The sequence below is a fragment of the Syngnathus typhle genome, linkage group LG2 (assembly GCF_033458585.1).
Source record: "Syngnathus typhle isolate RoL2023-S1 ecotype Sweden linkage group LG2, RoL_Styp_1.0, whole genome shotgun sequence".
Lineage (NCBI taxonomy): Eukaryota > Metazoa > Chordata > Actinopteri > Syngnathiformes > Syngnathidae > Syngnathus > Syngnathus typhle.
In genome coordinates, this window is record NC_083739.1 from 2,496,290 (window position 1) to 2,514,563 (window position 18,274).

Genomic DNA, 18,274 nt, shown 5'->3' on the forward strand with positions numbered 1-18,274 from the left:
GACACGTTATGATGTACATGAATCATAAACAACACTTTAGGATTACTTTTATGAAGAGGGTGCGCCTTGGCCATCATCGCGGAAGTGACGTCGCGAAAATGAATCTGGGGGCGGAGCACACAACAAAGATGGCGGCGCCCGTCGAACCCGTGGCGACGGGCTCTCACGTGCCGAAAACGAAAAAGGTAACTTATTACAAGGACGATAGCCTACAACTGCACTTACATGGGTCTTCGGTTAATGTTGACCAAGACGAATTTTAAAGAAGCGAGGCATTGAGCTACTTAAATTACTTGCTAACAGAGTGATTTTCAGGATGGCCGACGCATGCCTGCTGTTAAACTTCACTAACCCTTCTTTCTAACAGCCTACAGCTCGTTACTGGCACGAGAAGATTGATAAAAACGACAATGGAAAACAAGCTGCCGATGCACAACCTCAGAACCTCAAAGGAAAGTCAGCCAAGAAGAGGAAGGCACGAACGGACGATGGGAAACAAGCTGCTCCAGCACAACGGCAGAACCGCGAAATCAGGTCAGCTACGAAGAGGAAGAAACCAAACTACAATGGCCAAAGAAAACACTTTTTATCCAGGGTAAGATATCTCGAATCATCTCAAATATAAAGTTGGCTCCTTTCTGATTACAACCAGAGCAGTGACTAAAAAAAAATCAAAATACTGTGCTCTCCAACTACCGTCAATGACGTCACTCTACGCCTTCCTAAACATCATCAAAAACATTATTGAACATTAACCCTTTTGCATTATGCGATGTTCTGATTATTGCTAGAATTTTTTCGAGTTGAAAGTTATACCATAACCAGAATTGTCTGAGGTTTTGGAAGTCAAGAGTATTTCCTCAGTTGGAGATCTAAAACAATGTGATTCTCAAATGCAAGAAGAACATAACAGGCAGATGATCTTCCTGACTGTCAGGAATATCCTCTCGCCACGTCTAATGTAATAAATAACAATAATGCACTGTGTGAACCTTCTCCTGAGGTTTTACTTCACGTTTGTCCGACCCAATTATTGTCACTCCCTCAGAAAGAGGATCCTTTCCCAGGACCTGCTTCCATTCCAAAAGCCAGGATCAAAAAGTACACAAGGAAAGGGAAAACGAACGAGAGGGTTTGTACTTTGAGATTTCTGTTTGGTATTTCAATTGCACTGCTGTCCATAACACTTCTCCTTTTTTAATCCCAGGGGATCAAGCACAACAGAAAGATGAAAAGTGCCGTCGCTCGTTCGAACAAAGTCTCAAAAATGGCCCAAACACAAGCTGCCCGCTTAGACCTTCTCCTCACGGAGGAAGCAGGGTAAAAACATTGGCGGCTCGGAGAGACTGGCTGGAAAGGCGACATTGTTCGAACCTCATTCGCTGACTTTCTCAGGTTCCTCGAAGGCGACGAAGACGAGGACACGTGTACGATCTCGCAGCAAGATATCGCAGAGTGTGTGGATATAACATCGGCGACCAAGGTAGGGGCATCGGTCAGGTTGGGTGGTTTAGCAAATCATTATTTCAATTAAAATTCACATATAATGGCCGTCCTTTTTTTTTTTTTTTTTTTTTGGAGGGGTCTCTTCTAAAAATACCTCATTGACATATTTTCTTTACATTTACTTTGTCCTCAGTATTTTGACCTGAACTTGTCTCAATTTGGACCGTACCAAATGGATTACAGCAAAAACGGACGGTAGGTGCCCCGGTTTTGGTTGTATTGGTGTTATTGATGAATAGTGTCAGTTAATCATCAAAACACTTTTCTCAGAATAGTCCAATTAGATCGTTGTCTCGGACAATGACATGGATGATAATGAAAATGTCTTTTGATACTTTCTGTTTTTTCCCGGTCAGAACATATGCCTTCAGTCAGAATGAACAAAAAAAACGATTTCATTACAGTTCCAGTCCAGAAGATGAACAATAATTTACATGCGAATATTTTTTTCTTTGGTGTTTGTTTTGTCGTACGTAGTCATCTGCTGCTCGGCGGGAGGCGAGGCCACATCGCTTGTGTCGACTGGCAATCCAAACAGTTGATGTGTGAGATCAACGTGATGGAGTCCATCCGCGATGTCCGGTAAGACCCCTGCAGACGGCAAAGGAATGTTTAGTATGGCTTCCTAATTGCCATTGTTTCCAAATGCAGATGGCTTCACACGGAACACATGTTTGCGGTGGCTCAGAAGAAGTGGCTCTACATCTACGACTCCAACGGAATTGAGCTTCACTGCATCCGCAAGTTCAACGACGTGCTTCGCATGCAGTTTTTGCCCTACCATTTTCTGTTGGCCACCGCTGTAAGTTTGAAGTGTGAACACGACAGACACGATTGTAATCCTGGCATGACGACGTGTGATTATTATTATTATTTTAATCTCTTCTATTTCAGAGCGCGACGGGTTTCCTGCAGTATCTTGATGTCTCTGTGGGAAAAGAGGTTGCCACCATCTGCACCAAGAAGGGCCGCCTGGACGTGATGTGCCAGAACCCCCACAACGCCGTCGTCCATCTGGGCCACTCCAACGGCACGGTCAGCCTCTGGGCTCCCAGTCAGAAAGAGCCCCTCGCTAAGATGTTATGTCATCAAGCGGGGGTGCGCTCTGTCGCCGTGGACAAAACGGGAACGTGAGTCATAACTCCAGATGAAGTTGAATGTTAATTTTTTTTTTTTTTTTTAAACAAGTGATGATTCTGTTCATAGAGTACTGCACAGGGTAGGGGCCAAAGCCTGCTGTGATTAGTGAAAACCTGTGAAGTGGTTGACACTTTAAGTGCCTATTCCCGCCACTAGATGGCAGCAATGGGAATTGTATATTAGTGTTGAAATAGTTGTAATCAGGAGCCATAAACAGAAGAAACCACGTTACATATTCACATTAAAAGTGAGCATTGTCATCAATAGATTATCATTTGGCCATCATACATGTTTTTTATATTTATTATTTTATCATGATTTCAAATTTAAATATACCACACGGATCAAAGATAGTCCAGTAGCATTTCAAACTCATCTTAAATTACCTTTTAAAAATACTGCCTTAATTAAAAAAATGCACTTGGGCCGATGAGATTCGTAACTTTTTCCACCCTGAGCTAAACTTCGCTCCTCCCCCACATACTTGTCGAGAGCTCGCCTGGACATAACTCGCCCCAAGTTGCCAAAGGGCAAAGCCCTGACTAATATGGGAGTAGGATCACTTCTCTTTTAAAAATGATAATAGATTTAAATTTTGAGCGTGTTTTGAGACCCTCTAGGATATTGTAAATCATTAAAACAACATTTAAAAACAAAATTGTACAGAAAAAAAGACGAATATTAAATTTTAAAAGGTGCTTTGGCGCTACTCGTGGTGTTTAAGGGCTGATCACTAAAATAGAACCATTTTTTTTAAGGTGGCAAAGTCTGAATAGTTGCGGGGGAACACTATCGTCTCTGTATGGTCTTCTATTTTTCACCAACTCTCGCCATGTCACCTGTTTTGGCAGTTACATGGTGACGTCAGGCATGGACAAAAAGCTCAAGGTGTTTGACGTCAGGACTTTCAAGCTCCTCAAATCTTACTTCATCCCCGCCGGGGCTTCCTGTTTGTCGCTGAGCCAGCGGGGGCTGCTCTCGGCGGCCACGGGTGATGTCGTCCAGGTGAGTCGCGTCTGAATTTGCTCATGCAAAAATGGCCGCAAACCCGGCGGTGTGTAAAAGGCACAGATTGTGCAATCATTATTGGATCGACTAACCCACCCATGTGTTTCAGTTGTACAGGGACGTGTGGAGCTCTCCGGTGACAAAACCCTACATGGCCCACCGAGCCCAGGCTCCAGTGTGTGAGCTACGCTTTTGCCCCTTCGAGGATGTGCTCGGCATCGGCCACGGACAAGGCTTCACGAGCATGCTCGTACCAGGTCTGACCATATTTGGGCTCTGTGGAGCCGGTACCTTCAGATATGAGCATATCTGAAACCGATTGCTACATTGAAATGTTTGAGAGGAAAAATTTACACGGTGATTGAATGTTTCATTTTCATTTCCACAGGCGCGGCCGAGCCGAACTTTGACGCCCTGGATTCAAATCCGTTCCGCAGTGTCAAACAGAGGCAGGAATGGGAAGTTAAGGCCCTGCTGGATAAAATCCAGCCGGAGCTCATCAGTCTGGACCCCACTCAGCTCGGCAAGGTCGACCTCGGCACCTTCCAGCAGAGGCACCAAGACCGAGTGCTAGCCCTGGTCGGTTTCGGAACGCACCACGTCGAGGTTAACGAGACTTTGCGGAATAGAAATGAAAACTCGTTTTGTCTTCGCAGGGCTTCGATCCTCTCGCCAGGGAGAAATTCGCCCCCAGGTATAAGAAAAAAGGTCGCAGCTCAGCGGGCAACGTGGAAAGGCGAAAGCGGCAGGTGGCTAATATTGACCAGAGGGTAAGTGCGATGACCTTTTGAACCCGGTCGGGGATTATCAAATGTTTGCGCTCAACGAGCTGTCTCTTCCGCCGTGCAGGATCTGATCGTGAAAGGTATGGAGGAGAAAAAGATGCTGGAGCAAAAAAGGAGAGCAAAGGAGAAGACGTTTGCGGCCATCGCCAGCCAAAAATCCGCTCTGGGCAGATTCCAGAAATAGAAGCGCAGCCATTGTGCACTGCGACATCCTTTTTTTTCCGAGCGAGGCGTTTCCCTGACCCTAACCCCCCCTTCTCCCCTCCCCACCCCGTGTGGGCATATCAGACCATGCCAGAAACCCACACACAGGAAATGACGTGTGATGAGCCGTTTTTTAATGAGCAGCGAGAGCGGCGTTTATGCCTCAAGCACATCCTGTCTGCACATGACAAATGGCAACCTCCACATGCTTCGGCTCTTGCTCGCGCTTCCGTGGCTCAACTCATTCTCAAGCGTCAAAGAGCTTCGGTCAACAAGTGAACTGATAAACGGAGGTCAAAGTGGAAACGCCTGATTGGTTCCAAAAGGTTTTTACGACTTGCCGTAATCACTTTAAAATTGTGTGCATTTGCAAAGAGCCTTTGTACTTTGGAATTGTTTCTCGACCACACCTTACTTTTCTCAGATCACATCAGGGATTTTTTTTTTTTTTTTTTCTGGAGGGTCCACAATGTTTATTTGTCCTCCAGTTTAACAAAATGCAAACAAAAAATGGAGAGAAATTGTAAGACAGTCTGAAAATGGCACAAGATAAAGAATGGCAGCCACTACTTTATCTACTTCCTCATTTTTGATTCCTGGTGCTGGTTAAATATTACACACGTACAACCCAGTGCTGATGTAAGCAGCGTGCTTTGACGCACGTGACATATTTTGTAAAGTCGGGAATTGTAGAAAGGTTTTGATTCTTTTATTGAATGATTCTGTTCATGATCCGTTCATATAAAAAAAAAAAGGTGCAGAGCGTCAAAACACATTTTGTTCTTTGTTGGGGTAACGATTGAATTGGGGAGTTTTAAGTGGAGCAAGAGATGCTGAGTTTGAAATGTAGATTTGCTAATATGGCTTCATTGGCACAACCCTCAGTCAATGTTTGCTCTCACCACAAATGCCGGCCGGCGAGGGATGTAGCACGTGTTGCCGGATTCGATTCGTCGTAGCCGATAATATCTCGATAGCCGAGCTTTCCATTCCGTTTGATGAGAAAAACACATTTGACGATGTTTGATTTCCCAACAAATATTTTGCTTCTATTGTCTACTAATGCCGTCAGACAAATACTCCAAAAATGCAGTAAAAAAAAAAAAAGCTACAAAAGTAAAGGCCTATAAGTTTGCAAATACTGGAGTGTTTTTTTTTTTTTTTATCTTAGTGGCTACCAAATGGCAAAAGCTACAAATAACCTGTGTCCTATGCTTTACATTCATACAGGCTCAAAAATGTATTTCCTCAACTAAAAAATGTCCCTTGGCTCACAAAGGTTGACGAACAAGTAAGACGAGTATTTTGTGCTAATGCTCAAATCTCAATTTCCTCAAGTGTCCCTTTCTTGCAAATAGTCCAATGCACAAAAAGGCTACACAAAAGTCCTTTTTTTGGAGTCCAGAATTGAGTCATGCCTCCTTCCCCAAGCCGAGCGCTGAGCCCAGCAAGGCTCCGACTTTGCACATCGACAGCGACGCCCGCGTGCTCAACCAGAGGCACGGTCCCGACGCTTGCATATCAGCCCAGTAGCGTAGCATATCCTGCGGTGCCATGTGGTGCACCGAAACCATGGCTTGATAGCAGCAGCGTCCGTACGGAACCGCCGGTCCACCGGAGAAGAGGGGCGAGTGCGTGGGTATTACGCCGGCGGCTCGGGCGCATATACCCACAAATACATCTTCGGGGGGTTGAACCGTGGACAGAGGCGACGTGGAGGCAGCCGAGGAGATTTTGAGCAGCGCCGAGCGGGATAGAACATAAGCGGTTCCGCTGCAATAGTCTGGAAAAACAGAGGGCGGGTAGGCTTCCTTCGAGACGTAGTGCTTACTGTGAGGGTCCCGGTCCGGAGCGACGCGGAGATGGACTCTGCCTAGATACAAGTCGGCTTGTTCGTACGGGCTGTGGCTCCTGTTCAGCAGATGCAGGAGTGCGCTGGGATTGAACAGAACGTCGTCGTCCACTTTGGCCACAAAGTGAGCCTGGGGGCAGAAGCGGCGCACCCAGTTCTGCAGGGCTAAAGTCTTCAGGGTCAGGTTGGAGTACGAGTCCAGGTAACGCCCCTGAACCAGGTCCCCATGTTGCCTGGCCTCCTCGATGAGCATCTTAGCCAGTCCCGGGTCCGAGGGCACACCGAGCATGAATAGGGTCATGACCCTCAGGCCCATCACGATGTTTTCTCCGGCCCATGTGTCCCTGATGGCCTGGCGCGCCCTATGGTGAGCAGGGGCAGAGGTAACCATGGTGATGAGGTAAGGCTTGGCACGCTGGCACACCAGCGGACTCGGCATGAGGAGGAACTCCTCGGGTCTGGTGGGAGGGACGTTGAGCGCGGGTAAGAGGCCGGTGTGGGGCATCGGCGCGGCGGCGTTCATTTGCAAGGACGTGATCCAGTACTCGAGGACGTCCACAAACATCAAGGCGAAAAAGGCAGCGATCACGGCCGCCGCGCAGAGACACGATAACAATCCGGAGCGGCCCCCTCGTTTCCCCACCCGGGGCACGCAGATCCACAGCCACCGGACGACCATCATCACTCCAAGCGGTGGCCGCTCCTCCTCTCGCGCCGCGGATGCTGCGGCCGGACAGCACGCAAGTGGGCTGCGCACACGACACGATCGAATAAACGGTCGATTGCGACACATTTATTGGAAACGTGCCGATGTGGACTCATTCTAGTCCACCCCCCCGCTATACAGTGATGATGTAGCCCAGAATGAGACGCTGTAATAAAGCAAGAAACGGAGGCTAACCTGATTTTATGAATCGCCCGAGGAACGTGCTGCGTGCTGTCCTCATGCATGAAACGCGGTCATCATAAACACGCCGAATCGAAAGCCTTTGAAACGTGGTACAGTATGAAGGCATACGCTCTAGTGGTCATCTGGTGGTACTACATGCAGAGTACACCCTATTTTTTTTTTACAGTTCTATTCTCTTTGAATTGATTGATTTATGTTGACTTTTATTTTTTTAAATTGCTCAATAGTCTGAAGGTTTTGTAGCCTCAGTTTGAGTTGCTATATTGTGGAAGAATGGTGCACGTTGATTGGATTTAAAAAAAAAGAAAAAAAAAAAGGGGTCAACATGTAATGTACGTTTAAGGGTGGCAAAAGAACTCGTACTCCGTTGTGCATAAAATTGCAAAGAAAAAATATATTCGGGTAAACGTATTGCTCCAACTCGTATTAATGTAAAAAAAAAAAAAAAAGAGTATAATAACTGAATAAAACAGACTCTGAAATAAGTAAAAATGATTTTATTTTTTTAAAATTGTCAAATTTCTAAAACTAAATAAAATGATTTAATACAGGCTTGAAGTTGGTACTTTTTTAATTGTCTGTTTTAGATAATAAAATGTCCACCATAAAATATTTGTCTAATCCATCTCACAGGATAGTAATTTATTCATACATATAGGACTGTCTCAGAAAATTATAATATTGTGATAAAGTTCTTTATTTTCTGTAATGTAATTAAAAAAAACAAAAATGTCATACAATCTGGATTCATTACAAATCAACTGAAATATTGCAAGTGTTGGATTTGGTCCACAATTTAGGGAGGGCGCTATCTGCGCCTCACGGCAAAAGCCATTGCCCATCCCGTTATCCGATTTACTCACTGCGTGCTCGTTTGATTTCTTCAGATTTAGGAAAATGCTAAGACACTGAAGCAGAAATTAGCGTGAGTTCAATTCTTCTTAAGAAAGCTCTGTTTTCAGGAAAGTACAATACAGCGCTGGGCCTTTCGTGCGACCATGCTCAAGAGCACAGTCTCCATTCAGAAAAAAGGCAACATTCAGATTTTGATTTCATGGGAGTGGGTGCTGGTTCGGTGAGACCTGGTTCCATGGGGGGGGTGCTGATTATGGGGGATTCGGTGTGTGCGGGGGCTGTTGTCTTCCATCCTGTCTTTCGGCCTTGGCGATCACCTTTGGCCGGGTTCTTGGTTGTTTTTCCTCCTGCCGCTCTTCCTCTGGCACCTCTACCGGTTTTATCTCCATGTGTCCTTCCTGTAAACCATTCTTGCACATACATCCACTTCGCCCACCGCCCATTCATCATTCTTTCAATTTTGTCATTTTGTACGCATGTGAGCTTTTGGCTGTGACATCATCAATTTATTAATGTTCCCTGACTATGCAAAGTTAGTACTCACCACTTACCATGTTTTTGTTTGTTTGGTCTTTTGATACTTACGTCATCGTATTCTTAGTTCAATCATGCTTCCAACCATATAAAATCTTTTCTTTGTTAGGCAAAATATTTCCCTCTGTCCAGAACGTTCAGCTGTAATGGAAAAGTGGCGTCTAGCATTAGTCAAAACATAAGATATAATCAAGTACTGAACATTTTTAGACGACTTTGGCAGTGTCCGGGATTTAGAATATCATCAGGCATGCATTAAACAGTTCCTTAAGGGTCATAAAGCTATTCAGGCAGTATATCAAAAAATATTTGTTATATCAAAGTGCTCAGAAATATATATCAGATCATAAAGTTGTAAAAATCTTTGTCATTACCCCCTATCAAAAATGTCTGCTTTATTGATTTGGTGTGTAGGTATAATTATATGCTTAAAATATTTCTTTTATTGATTTAATATGTGAATATACTTGTCTGCTTATACTTGAAAAATAATCAAATGTTTGCAATATTTCAGTTGATTTCTAATGAATCCAGACGGTATGACATTTTTGTTTTTTCAATTGCGTTTCAGAAAATAAAGAACTTGATCACAATATTATAATTTTCTGAGACAGTCCTGTCGTGTTAAAATAATCATAAGCGATTATTTTTATTTATTTATTGGAATGCGATGTTCCGAGCGACACGTGCCTTTTTACTGGTAGACAAGATGACGTCACCTGTCTGGCTCGCACGCGCCCGGAGGAGGAGCGCCAGGACGCGACAGAGGAAGAAGAAGGGAGGAATAAATAAAAAAAAGAAAAACCTCCAACCATCAACGGGTCACGAACTATGACCTTTAACAGCAGAAAAGCAAAACAATCCAGTTTATAAAATACCACCTAGCTCCGAAATCTTCATTCGACCACTCATTGAGGTAAGGCTCGGCCACTGTGCTTGAAAAGCACACAAAAGCCTCGAGACATTGCGCATGGTAAAATAGCGGCGCTAATCTTCCGGTTCGCATGCTAGCTCGAGGCGATCAACGCGTCCCGCGACGCGGCCGAGGCGTCCAGAGGCTCAATTGGTTTTAAATCCGTATGAATGACGTACGGGGTTCCTAACGTGAGCTGTTAATGGGTCACCGTTGTACGGGTGACGAACACGCTGCTGCTGTGCTCGTGTGATGCTAGCTTGGAAAGCTAACGGTAGACAACTCGACCTTTTTACCTTTGCCTTCCCGGCGACATGGGGCGGAAATGTCGTGGGACTCTCCCGCTCATACCGAATAATACCGAATCACCAAATATTTATTCCCTACCCAACACATTTTCAGTCATGTGATTGTGAGAAACAATGTGCTGACTTCTATTCGTCGATTCGCCCCTAGTGTTACTGGCTGCTTGCCAAATTCTCCATTTTGTTGTGTTGTGATTCGCAAAAGCACGTTTTGATGGAATCGCGTTCGACCAATCGCTAAATTCCGATGGAGCTCCACGCCCCTCCCCTTATTGGACAGTTTCACAATGACGTCACCGCGGCTTCCGGGTGGCAAGGCCTGAGTTTTCTCATCATAAACAAACCCGATAGATAGGATTATTAAAGAGTGTGTGGATTTCATCGTATTTGTTTGTACGCAGTCTGATAAGAATGACGAGATTAGGAAACGCTTGATTTGTACAAAAATGAAAAGCTTTCATTACACCAGCTCAAATATTGTATCTGTTATTTTGTGGGGGATTAATCATGCACCTTGCATTGTTCCAAACAGTCCTCACTAATGACCTTACATTATCATCATCATCATGACGGCCAACCTGAATTTGCTCCCTCAGCAGAAAGTGGAATTTGAGGCAGAGGTGAGTGTGCGGTCTCCTCCACGCTGTTATTTTTTTATTCAAAGTTTGAAATGTTGGTGCTGTTGTTATGCATGCACTTTTTTTTTTAACTCCGCGATGAAGACCCCAATATTTCAAATTGTTCCCTGCAGACTCTGCGATGAGTCAGTCACCTCAGCGCTTTCAGGTCGTGTCTAGTGAGGCTTCAGCAACATCACAGCAGATACAGGTATCTTGCACCTCCTGTGTTGTCTCCTGCTTTTCCAGCATGACTCTGTGTTGCTATGACTGCCGGACTGTCGCTCTCCTTTCGTCAGATTGTAACTGACTGGCAGAGGGCTCGGGAGATTCAGATCGTGACTGCCATGAACCCTTCAAGTTCTCCCAAGCAGCAATTCATTCTGACCACATCGGACAGCTCCGGGGGAGGAAAGCTCATTCTGACCTCTCCGGACAACCACAACACAAAGCAGCTCATCTTTACATCTTCAGACAGCCTGATGCCAGGAAGGATACAGGTGAAAGTGCTATAATACAGTGGTTCCCAACCTTTTTTGGCGCCACGGACCGGTTACATGTCAGAAATATTTTCGCGGACCGGCATTTATATAAATAAATAATACATTTATATAAATAAATAAATAATACATTTATAATAAATATATAAATGCGATGAAATAAAATCATACGGCTGACATAAAAACAAGTACAAATGACAAAAATAAAACTCACCATGACGTTGAATTAGTGGGAGCACTGAGTATGTTTCTCAGAAACGAGCCGGTCCCATCTAGACGTAATCGGAGACAATGACACCCGAAGTGATTAAGGTTTGTCTTTTATTGCAGGATGCTTGGTCTCCATGTGTTGAAGCAGTTTTGAATGCTTCATTGCCTGGTTAGTTAGCCTGTCGCCACATATTAGCTTTGCGGGCTAGACCTGGGAAACATGTCACGTGACCGGGACGAGTTTCTTGACCTGGATTAATTGATCGTCGATATATATATATTTTTTTCTGTGCGGCTTGGCGGCCCGGTACCAAGTGACCCACAGACCGGTACCGGTCCGCGGCCCGGTGGTTGGGGACCACTGCTATAATACATACAAGACTACTCTTCCTCAATTTGTTGTAATGCCGTTACAGTGGCAAGACGCAAGCTAACCTGTTTTGCTGGTTTTGGTCCGGTGTCGGCTGTCTGTGTTTAGCGGACAGCCACTTTGGCGCCATCTAGTGGCATTTTAGGGTATTACAGAAGAAAATGTAAATCAATAAAAAAAAAAAAAGTCAAAGCAGAGTATAGCTTCCACAAAATGAGCCATCACCTGTTTGCTTAATTTTTTTTGCTCTTAGATTGTCACAGATCCACTGTCAGTGGAGCAGTTACTCGCCCAATCAGGCGATCTGAGTCGGACGCAGACGGTGGAGTACTGCGTGGTCTGCGGAGACAAGGCTTCAGGTACTTGAGTCCATAGTCAAGTCCTGGATTGTTTTCTATTCGGATATCCCCAGATTACGCCAATCTGCTCACACACACACACACACAAAGCGAGTCTCAGTGTCACGTCACATGTGTCCAGGTCGTCACTATGGAGCGATGAGTTGTGAGGGATGCAAAGGCTTCTTCAAGCGGAGTGTCAGGAAAAACCTGTCCTACAGCTGCCGCAGTAAGCAGGACTGCGTCATTAACAAGCACCACCGCAACCGCTGCCAATTCTGTCGCTTGAAGAAATGCCTCAACATGGGGATGAAGACCGACTGTGAGTCACGCGTCCTATTCTTTTCATAAACGCAATCCCAGGTGCAACGCATTATGATTTGAGATAAATTTTATATCTCAAGGCACCCAGGAACCCCTAAACGGTTTGGAGAATGGCTGATTAAACGCATTTTGCTCGTTGCCCTCAGCCGTTCAGAGCGAGAGGAAGCCTGCCGACGTTGTGCCCAGAGAGAAACATGTCAACTGCGCACCCTCCACCCAGAAAATCTACATCCGCAAGGACATTAACAGCCCACTCATCGCCACGCCAACCTTCATCTCGGACACAGAGACGGACGGCTCCAGGTGAGTGGCCAAATACCCCGGCGGCCATGTCGATACGCTTCATACGCAACGTGGGTTCTGCGTATCGTGCGCAGATCCAGCCTGCTGGACCAGGGGATGTTGGTTAACATCCAGCAGCCGCTCATGCAGAGCGATGGAACGCTGGTGCTGACGTCTGACTCAAAGGTACAGCTCCGGTTTCTTTTTTTGGGGTCCTTTGTCCTCGTTTTTCTTTGTGTTGCTACGTGAATGAGAGATCGCATCGCTCTTTTGTGTCTCAGTGTGCTGGATTGTGCAAAAAATAGCCAAATTATTTCCACAGGCTTGGAACGGGACCAAATATGAAGCGTTTCCTGTCGTTGTCTTTAGATGGAGTCTGGACACGGTGACCTCGGGACGCTGGCGAACGTGGTGACATCACTGGCCAGCCTGAGCGACTCGTTAAAACAGAACTTGAAAAATGGAGATTCGTCAGAGTGCCAATATGTGGAAAAAAACACGACCGAGATAACACGGTCAGAGTTTATGATTTAGGTTTTCGTAAATGTTTGACTGTTGCTGGGCAGAGGCAGAAATAGTGGAGAGTGTACTTAAAGGGGATGTCAAATCAGAAATTTTCTTTAGTCGTATGTGCCCCCACTCGTCTAAACGCATTATTCCGATTAATATTGCGTTTGTGCGATATGAGTTAAGCGGCAAAATTCCCCCCTTTTTTTTTATCCATCTCAGATTGGAAACGACATCACCGTTTCCAGGTCTTTGCTCACAACCAATCACAGCTCAGCTTCAGAAAACCGGTGCGCCGTGATTGGTTGTTACCTGGGAACTATGATGTCATTTTACAAAATGGCTGCCCCCTGAGATGGGCCAAAAACAAGTGGATTTTGCCTGTTTAATTCATATTCCACAAAGAGAACGAATCAGAACACGGTGTTTCGACGAGTTGAGCTACACAGAACATATTTTGGGGGTTGACTTCTCCTTGACGTACTTTTGTATGTGTTGTTCGCAGTGCCTTTGACACTCTGGCCAAAGTCCTCAATCCACCTGAAGCGGGCGTAATAACCGACAAGTGCGTGAGTGAGACGACCTTTCAGCTCATTGGCCAAGACCAGGAGACCCCGATCATCGAGGTGGAAGGGCCTCTGCTGACCGACGGCCATGTTAAATTCAAGGTGGGTGTGTCGATCCACTGCTGTCATTTTAAATTCAGCCTTGCCATAACCGCTGTCTTTGCGTCGTCCTTCCAGCTAACCATGCCCAGTCCCATGCCCGAGTACCTGAACGTACACTACATCTGCGAGTCGGCCTCCAGGCTTCTCTTCCTCTCCATGCATTGGGCTCGATCCATCCCTGCCTTCTTAGCCCTCGGGTAAAGACACGCGCGCTTTGTCGGGCAAGCTCGGACGTGACTGAATCAGCGCCTTGTCACGTCTCTGTCTTTACCAGGCAGGAAGAAAACACGGGTTTGGTGCGAGCCTGCTGGAACGAGCTCTTCACTTTGGGTCTCGCTCAATGCGCTCACGTGATGAACCTGTCCACCATCCTGGCTGCCATCGTCAACCATCTTCAGAGCAGCATCCAGGATGGTATGGAGCTCCCGCCTCTTCAAATCAACACGAGCTGTCGTTGGGCAGATTGCGGTCTGCTCTTGCATCTCTCTCTCTCTCCGTCCTCTGCGTCTTCTGCAAGTCGTGCCGAGTCTTCTCTTTGGCGGCCCCTCTTTTCCGCCGACTTGTCAATCTCTCGATCACAATGTCATCTGCAAACATTATGGACCAGCGAGATTCTCCGTCAATCCGATACATCCGCTTAAGCGAACCGAACCCTCATGACTTCCTTGCAGTCACAAGGTGGCACATTCTCATGTCGGTTTAAAACGGATACACAATGGTGCCTTGAGATACAAGTTTCGTCCGTCACGTGACCACTTTCAAAATGCTCTTTTCTCAAATCGTCCTTTTCCATTGAAATGATCAGAATCCCCGTAGCAAAAAAAATCCCGCAAATATGATTTTTTTAAAATATATGTATCTGTTTCTTTTGTATCTGTCTTCAACCCTTGTACTGTTAAGTGTCTAGAAAAGCGCTTTAAAAATAAAAAATGTATTATTATACAGATGTACTGTACATGGAGATGGTCTCAGCTCCCCAGTAAGCCGCAGTAATAGTATTCGTTCTTCGCAGAGGATAAAGAATATATGCAGTGAGTATTGTTATATTCTGTCTACATTTGTGTTCAAATATCCGTGGCTAAATTGGTAGAAAAGTTCCACGCTGATGATGTTAGCAAGAGTGGTCACTATCTTTGTGAATATTTGTCCGAAAACGATTTTGGGGAAATAGTCATGTCATTTGAAAACCTTTTTTTTTTTTAACAAGTTAAAACAAATCAGACTAATCTCGGAAGACGGGTCGCTTGTTTCTCAAGGCACCACCGTATCACGAGATAAGAGTGCAAGACACTTGACGGTGATCCGGCATGGTTGACACAAACCTCGTTGTCCCGTAGACAAGCTGTCAGGGGAGCGGGTGAAGCAGGTGATGGAGCACATCTGGAAGTTCCAGGAGTTCTGCAACAGCATGACCAAGTTGGAGACGGACAACTACGAGTACGCCTACCTGAAGGCCATCGTCTTGTTCAGTCCCGGTCAGTCATTTGATGTGCTGTGAAGGGTCAAAAAGTGTGAGGGGTTAAAAAAAATAAATATTCATACGATGTCATCAGATCACCCCGGTGTGGACTGCGGTGGACAGGTGGAGAAGTTTCAGGAGAAAGCCTTGATGGAGCTCCAGGATTACGTACAGAAAACATATCCGGATGACACCTACAGGTACAAAAAAAAAAATGGATGGATGGAAAGTGGAACAATATTCGCCGGCATATACCGTAATTTTCGGACTATAAGTCGCACCGGAGTATAAGTCGCACCGGCCATAAAATGCCCAAAAAAGTGGTAAAAAAAAACATATATGTATATAAGTCGCTCCTGAGTATAAGTCAACCCCCCCATCCCCCCCCCACCCAAACTATGAAAAAACCCGCGACTTATAGACCGAGAATTACGGTATTCTTTCTCCTCATCAAACACTTCGGAGCTTTCCCTCATTCAGAGTTGCAAAATACAAAAACTTGTCTCCATGGGCGTCTCCAGGTTGACTCGCATCCTGACCCGTCTCCCGGCGCTGCGCCTCATGAACTCCAACATCACCGAGGAGCTCTTCTTCACCGGCTTGATCGGTAACGTCTCCATCGACAGCATCATTCCTTACATCCTCAAGATGGAGACGGCCGAGTACAACAGCCAGGACGTGGACCCCGCCGAGTGACGGTGTCCAAATCTCCACTTCAGGTACCGGTTGTTCAAATTTCCATTTGACGTCAAGAGAAGAAGAGTCTGACTAGGTAGAGTTTGTAGACAAACGTCCAACTTCCCCCCCCTTTGCCTGCATTTCAAATGTATGTTTTAATACGTATGAGTTGCCTTACCCGGTCATGCGCTTTTGGTGGAAGCAATTTTCGGAATCAAAATACGCATCGCAATGGCTTTACTTGACGTTTGATTTTTGATTTTTTTTTTTTTCTCCTGATGAATCCATGTGACTGACAACTGGAAGGAAAGTGAGCATCTATCAGATTCACATTTGTACTCGTGTAACAGCACAACAGACCTCAAGTTTTCTTCTGGAAGCAAAGTGCTTTCATTCTTCGTAGACATTTTTTTTTTTCCTTCCACTCGATCGGCCAAATTATTTACCGTAAATTCCGGACTATAAGCCGCACCGAAGTTTTAATAACATACTTTAACATGTCTTTCTAAACACTGCCTGTGACGAAGGGTTTAGAGCTAGGTCACCTAGCGTGCATTCCCTACTAAAGCTCATAATAGTCACAAGCAACACAGCCAGAAGAAGTGTTTCAAAATAGTATTTTTGTTGTTGTTTTTTTCTTCAAGATACCGCAGTGTATAAAAGTGATCAAGTCATCACAAAAATCACGAAAAAAATCCTCATATAAGCCGCACCTGACTATAAGCGGCAGGGTTCAAAATTTTGGGAAAAGGTCGCGGCTTATAGTCCGGAATTTACGGTAATTATGTATATGATTTTTTTTTTTTTTCTAAACAGCATCTTTGAGGTTGTAAGTGCTTTTTTTTTTTTTTTTTTTATGCACACATTTCATGGCTGTATCCCGTGCAATCGCCCCATCACTTTTCCCTTTATGACAATCATGATTTCTTGACATCCTTATCCCATCAGTGTTTGTCTCCATTTTGTACGTTTATTTATCGAAAAGCATTTATTTTTTACATACCATGTCGCTTGTGTGTCGCTACGCTACCGTTTTTAGTGCTTTGTGTTTGTTCAGCGCACATCGGTCCGATTCTGTGGCATCCTTCCACATCAATCCTGACTGAACTTTGGCGTTTTGTATGTTTTCTGAGAATTACAATTTTGCTCATTGCATACTAAGTGTACTTAAATCGTTTTGGGCAGGATTCCCTCATTTTGAGAAAAATGAAAAAGACAAAAAAATCGATTTGGAAGCCTGTCTTGAGACTTATGCAGCTGCTTCCGGCTTGTACGATGGGTCAGAAAATGTATCCACGAATGAAAATCTACAGTAAATAAATTAAGAACATACATATATGAATGGTAATGTTTGGGTTTAAAACTCATTGAGACTGTTTGTAAAGGTGTTTGTGCAAACTTATCCTTTGTACATGTAATCTCATTAAAATGAGTGCATGTTGTTTTTAAGCAATTTTCTAATGTTTATGCCGTCTGCCCTATTAACCATCATTTTATAGCGCATCGTTGTGCATGAAGAAGTGGCTCATTGCATTTTATTAAATGCCGTATGATAAAAGTTTATTTAAACATTGTGGCTTTAATAATACTATGAACAAGATTTTTTTTTCTTCTTCTTCATTTTTGGGGTTTGAGTTTTCTTGTATGACATACAATACGTCCAACTTTGTTTTCAGCTATTGTGCATATATGGTTTTCTTCAAATTGTTTGACCCAGAAGTGATTGCAACCTTATTTCTACCTCACAGATGAAAATGTAACCCAATGTATTAAAATTCCAGTTTCTGAAAATGTTTTTTGTCGAAGCCACACAGCATAAATAAACTGTTATTCATCCACTTTGGCTATTCCCCCCCCCCCCCCCAGACTGAACAAACCACAAAGACATTGTGAGAACAAAAAACAAAAGAATAGCAGGATAGGCAGGCCATCAACAAAAAAAATAACAAAAGAAATAAAAGCATTGCAGTTTGCTTGTTTGTTTAGTTCCACATCTAAAAACATTTCAAATGTACATAGATTAAATAAATGTGATGGAGAATGTGTAAAAAAAAAAAAACTCCAGCGAAGTGGCATTCTCCAGAAATATGAGTAAAAATTCAATGGATAGAGAAATATGCATCCTAATATATGTCATACAGATGAAAGAAATAAGAAAAAATAATAACAGGGATAAGACATACAAAAATAGGGTAAAAACACACCATAATTAATTTCTAGTGAAGGTTAGTACTATTTAATTATCCCAATTTTTTTTACAAGAGTAATATTAAACCCTCAAACACACACACACTTGGCTTCTCGGAACT

The 18,274-nt window shown here is 44.3% G+C and overlaps 3 protein-coding genes and 1 long non-coding RNA gene across 5 annotated transcripts; 2 read left to right on the forward strand and 2 right to left on the reverse strand.

The window, feature by feature from the left end:
• The first annotated feature begins 26 nt into the window (after window positions 1-26).
• On the forward strand, window positions 27-5,217 carry wdr46 (WD repeat domain 46). Its single transcript, XM_061303483.1, has 14 exons — window positions 27-185; window positions 368-595; window positions 1,049-1,132; window positions 1,208-1,320; window positions 1,396-1,483; window positions 1,640-1,701; window positions 1,984-2,088; window positions 2,158-2,308; window positions 2,401-2,636; window positions 3,498-3,651; window positions 3,764-3,911; window positions 4,043-4,233; window positions 4,311-4,424; window positions 4,504-5,217. Exons 1-14 carry the CDS (start codon window positions 51-53, stop codon window positions 4,621-4,623), a joined length of 1,929 nt encoding a protein of 642 aa, XP_061159467.1. The 5' UTR covers window positions 27-50; the 3' UTR covers window positions 4,624-5,217.
• Window positions 5,218-5,330: 113 nt separating this feature from the next.
• Window positions 5,331-7,502, reverse strand: b3galt4 (UDP-Gal:betaGlcNAc beta 1,3-galactosyltransferase, polypeptide 4). Its single transcript, XM_061303551.1, has 2 exons — window positions 7,397-7,502; window positions 5,331-7,244 (listed from the first exon to the last, which is right to left on the reverse strand). The coding sequence occupies exons 1-2, from the start codon at window positions 7,444-7,446 to the stop codon at window positions 6,056-6,058; spliced, it is 1,239 nt and encodes a 412-aa protein (XP_061159535.1). The 5' UTR covers window positions 7,447-7,502; the 3' UTR covers window positions 5,331-6,055.
• Window positions 7,503-7,958: 456 nt separating this feature from the next.
• On the reverse strand, window positions 7,959-8,842 carry LOC133170594 (uncharacterized). Its single transcript, XR_009718601.1, has 2 exons — window positions 8,812-8,842; window positions 7,959-8,711 (listed from the first exon to the last, which is right to left on the reverse strand). It is a non-coding gene; the product is annotated as an uncharacterized LOC133170594 (long non-coding RNA).
• A 692-nt stretch (window positions 8,843-9,534) lies between these two features.
• On the forward strand, window positions 9,535-17,803 carry nr2c2 (nuclear receptor subfamily 2, group C, member 2). 2 transcript variants are annotated; one of them, XM_061303503.1, is made up of 15 exons: window positions 9,535-9,710; window positions 10,545-10,632; window positions 10,735-10,840; window positions 10,929-11,129; window positions 11,963-12,068; window positions 12,190-12,369; window positions 12,518-12,674; window positions 12,749-12,839; window positions 13,023-13,168; window positions 13,666-13,828; window positions 13,904-14,025; window positions 14,103-14,242; window positions 15,166-15,303; window positions 15,382-15,487; window positions 15,809-17,803. In XM_061303503.1, exons 3-15 carry the CDS (start codon window positions 10,772-10,774, stop codon window positions 15,981-15,983), a joined length of 1,794 nt encoding a protein of 597 aa, XP_061159487.1. In that variant the 5' UTR covers window positions 9,535-9,710; window positions 10,545-10,632; window positions 10,735-10,771; the 3' UTR covers window positions 15,984-17,803. The 2 variants fall into 2 exon arrangements, with proteins under 2 accessions (XP_061159487.1, XP_061159479.1); XM_061303495.1 differs by having other exon boundaries at window positions 10,764-10,840.
• Window positions 17,804-18,274: the final 471 nt, after the last annotated feature.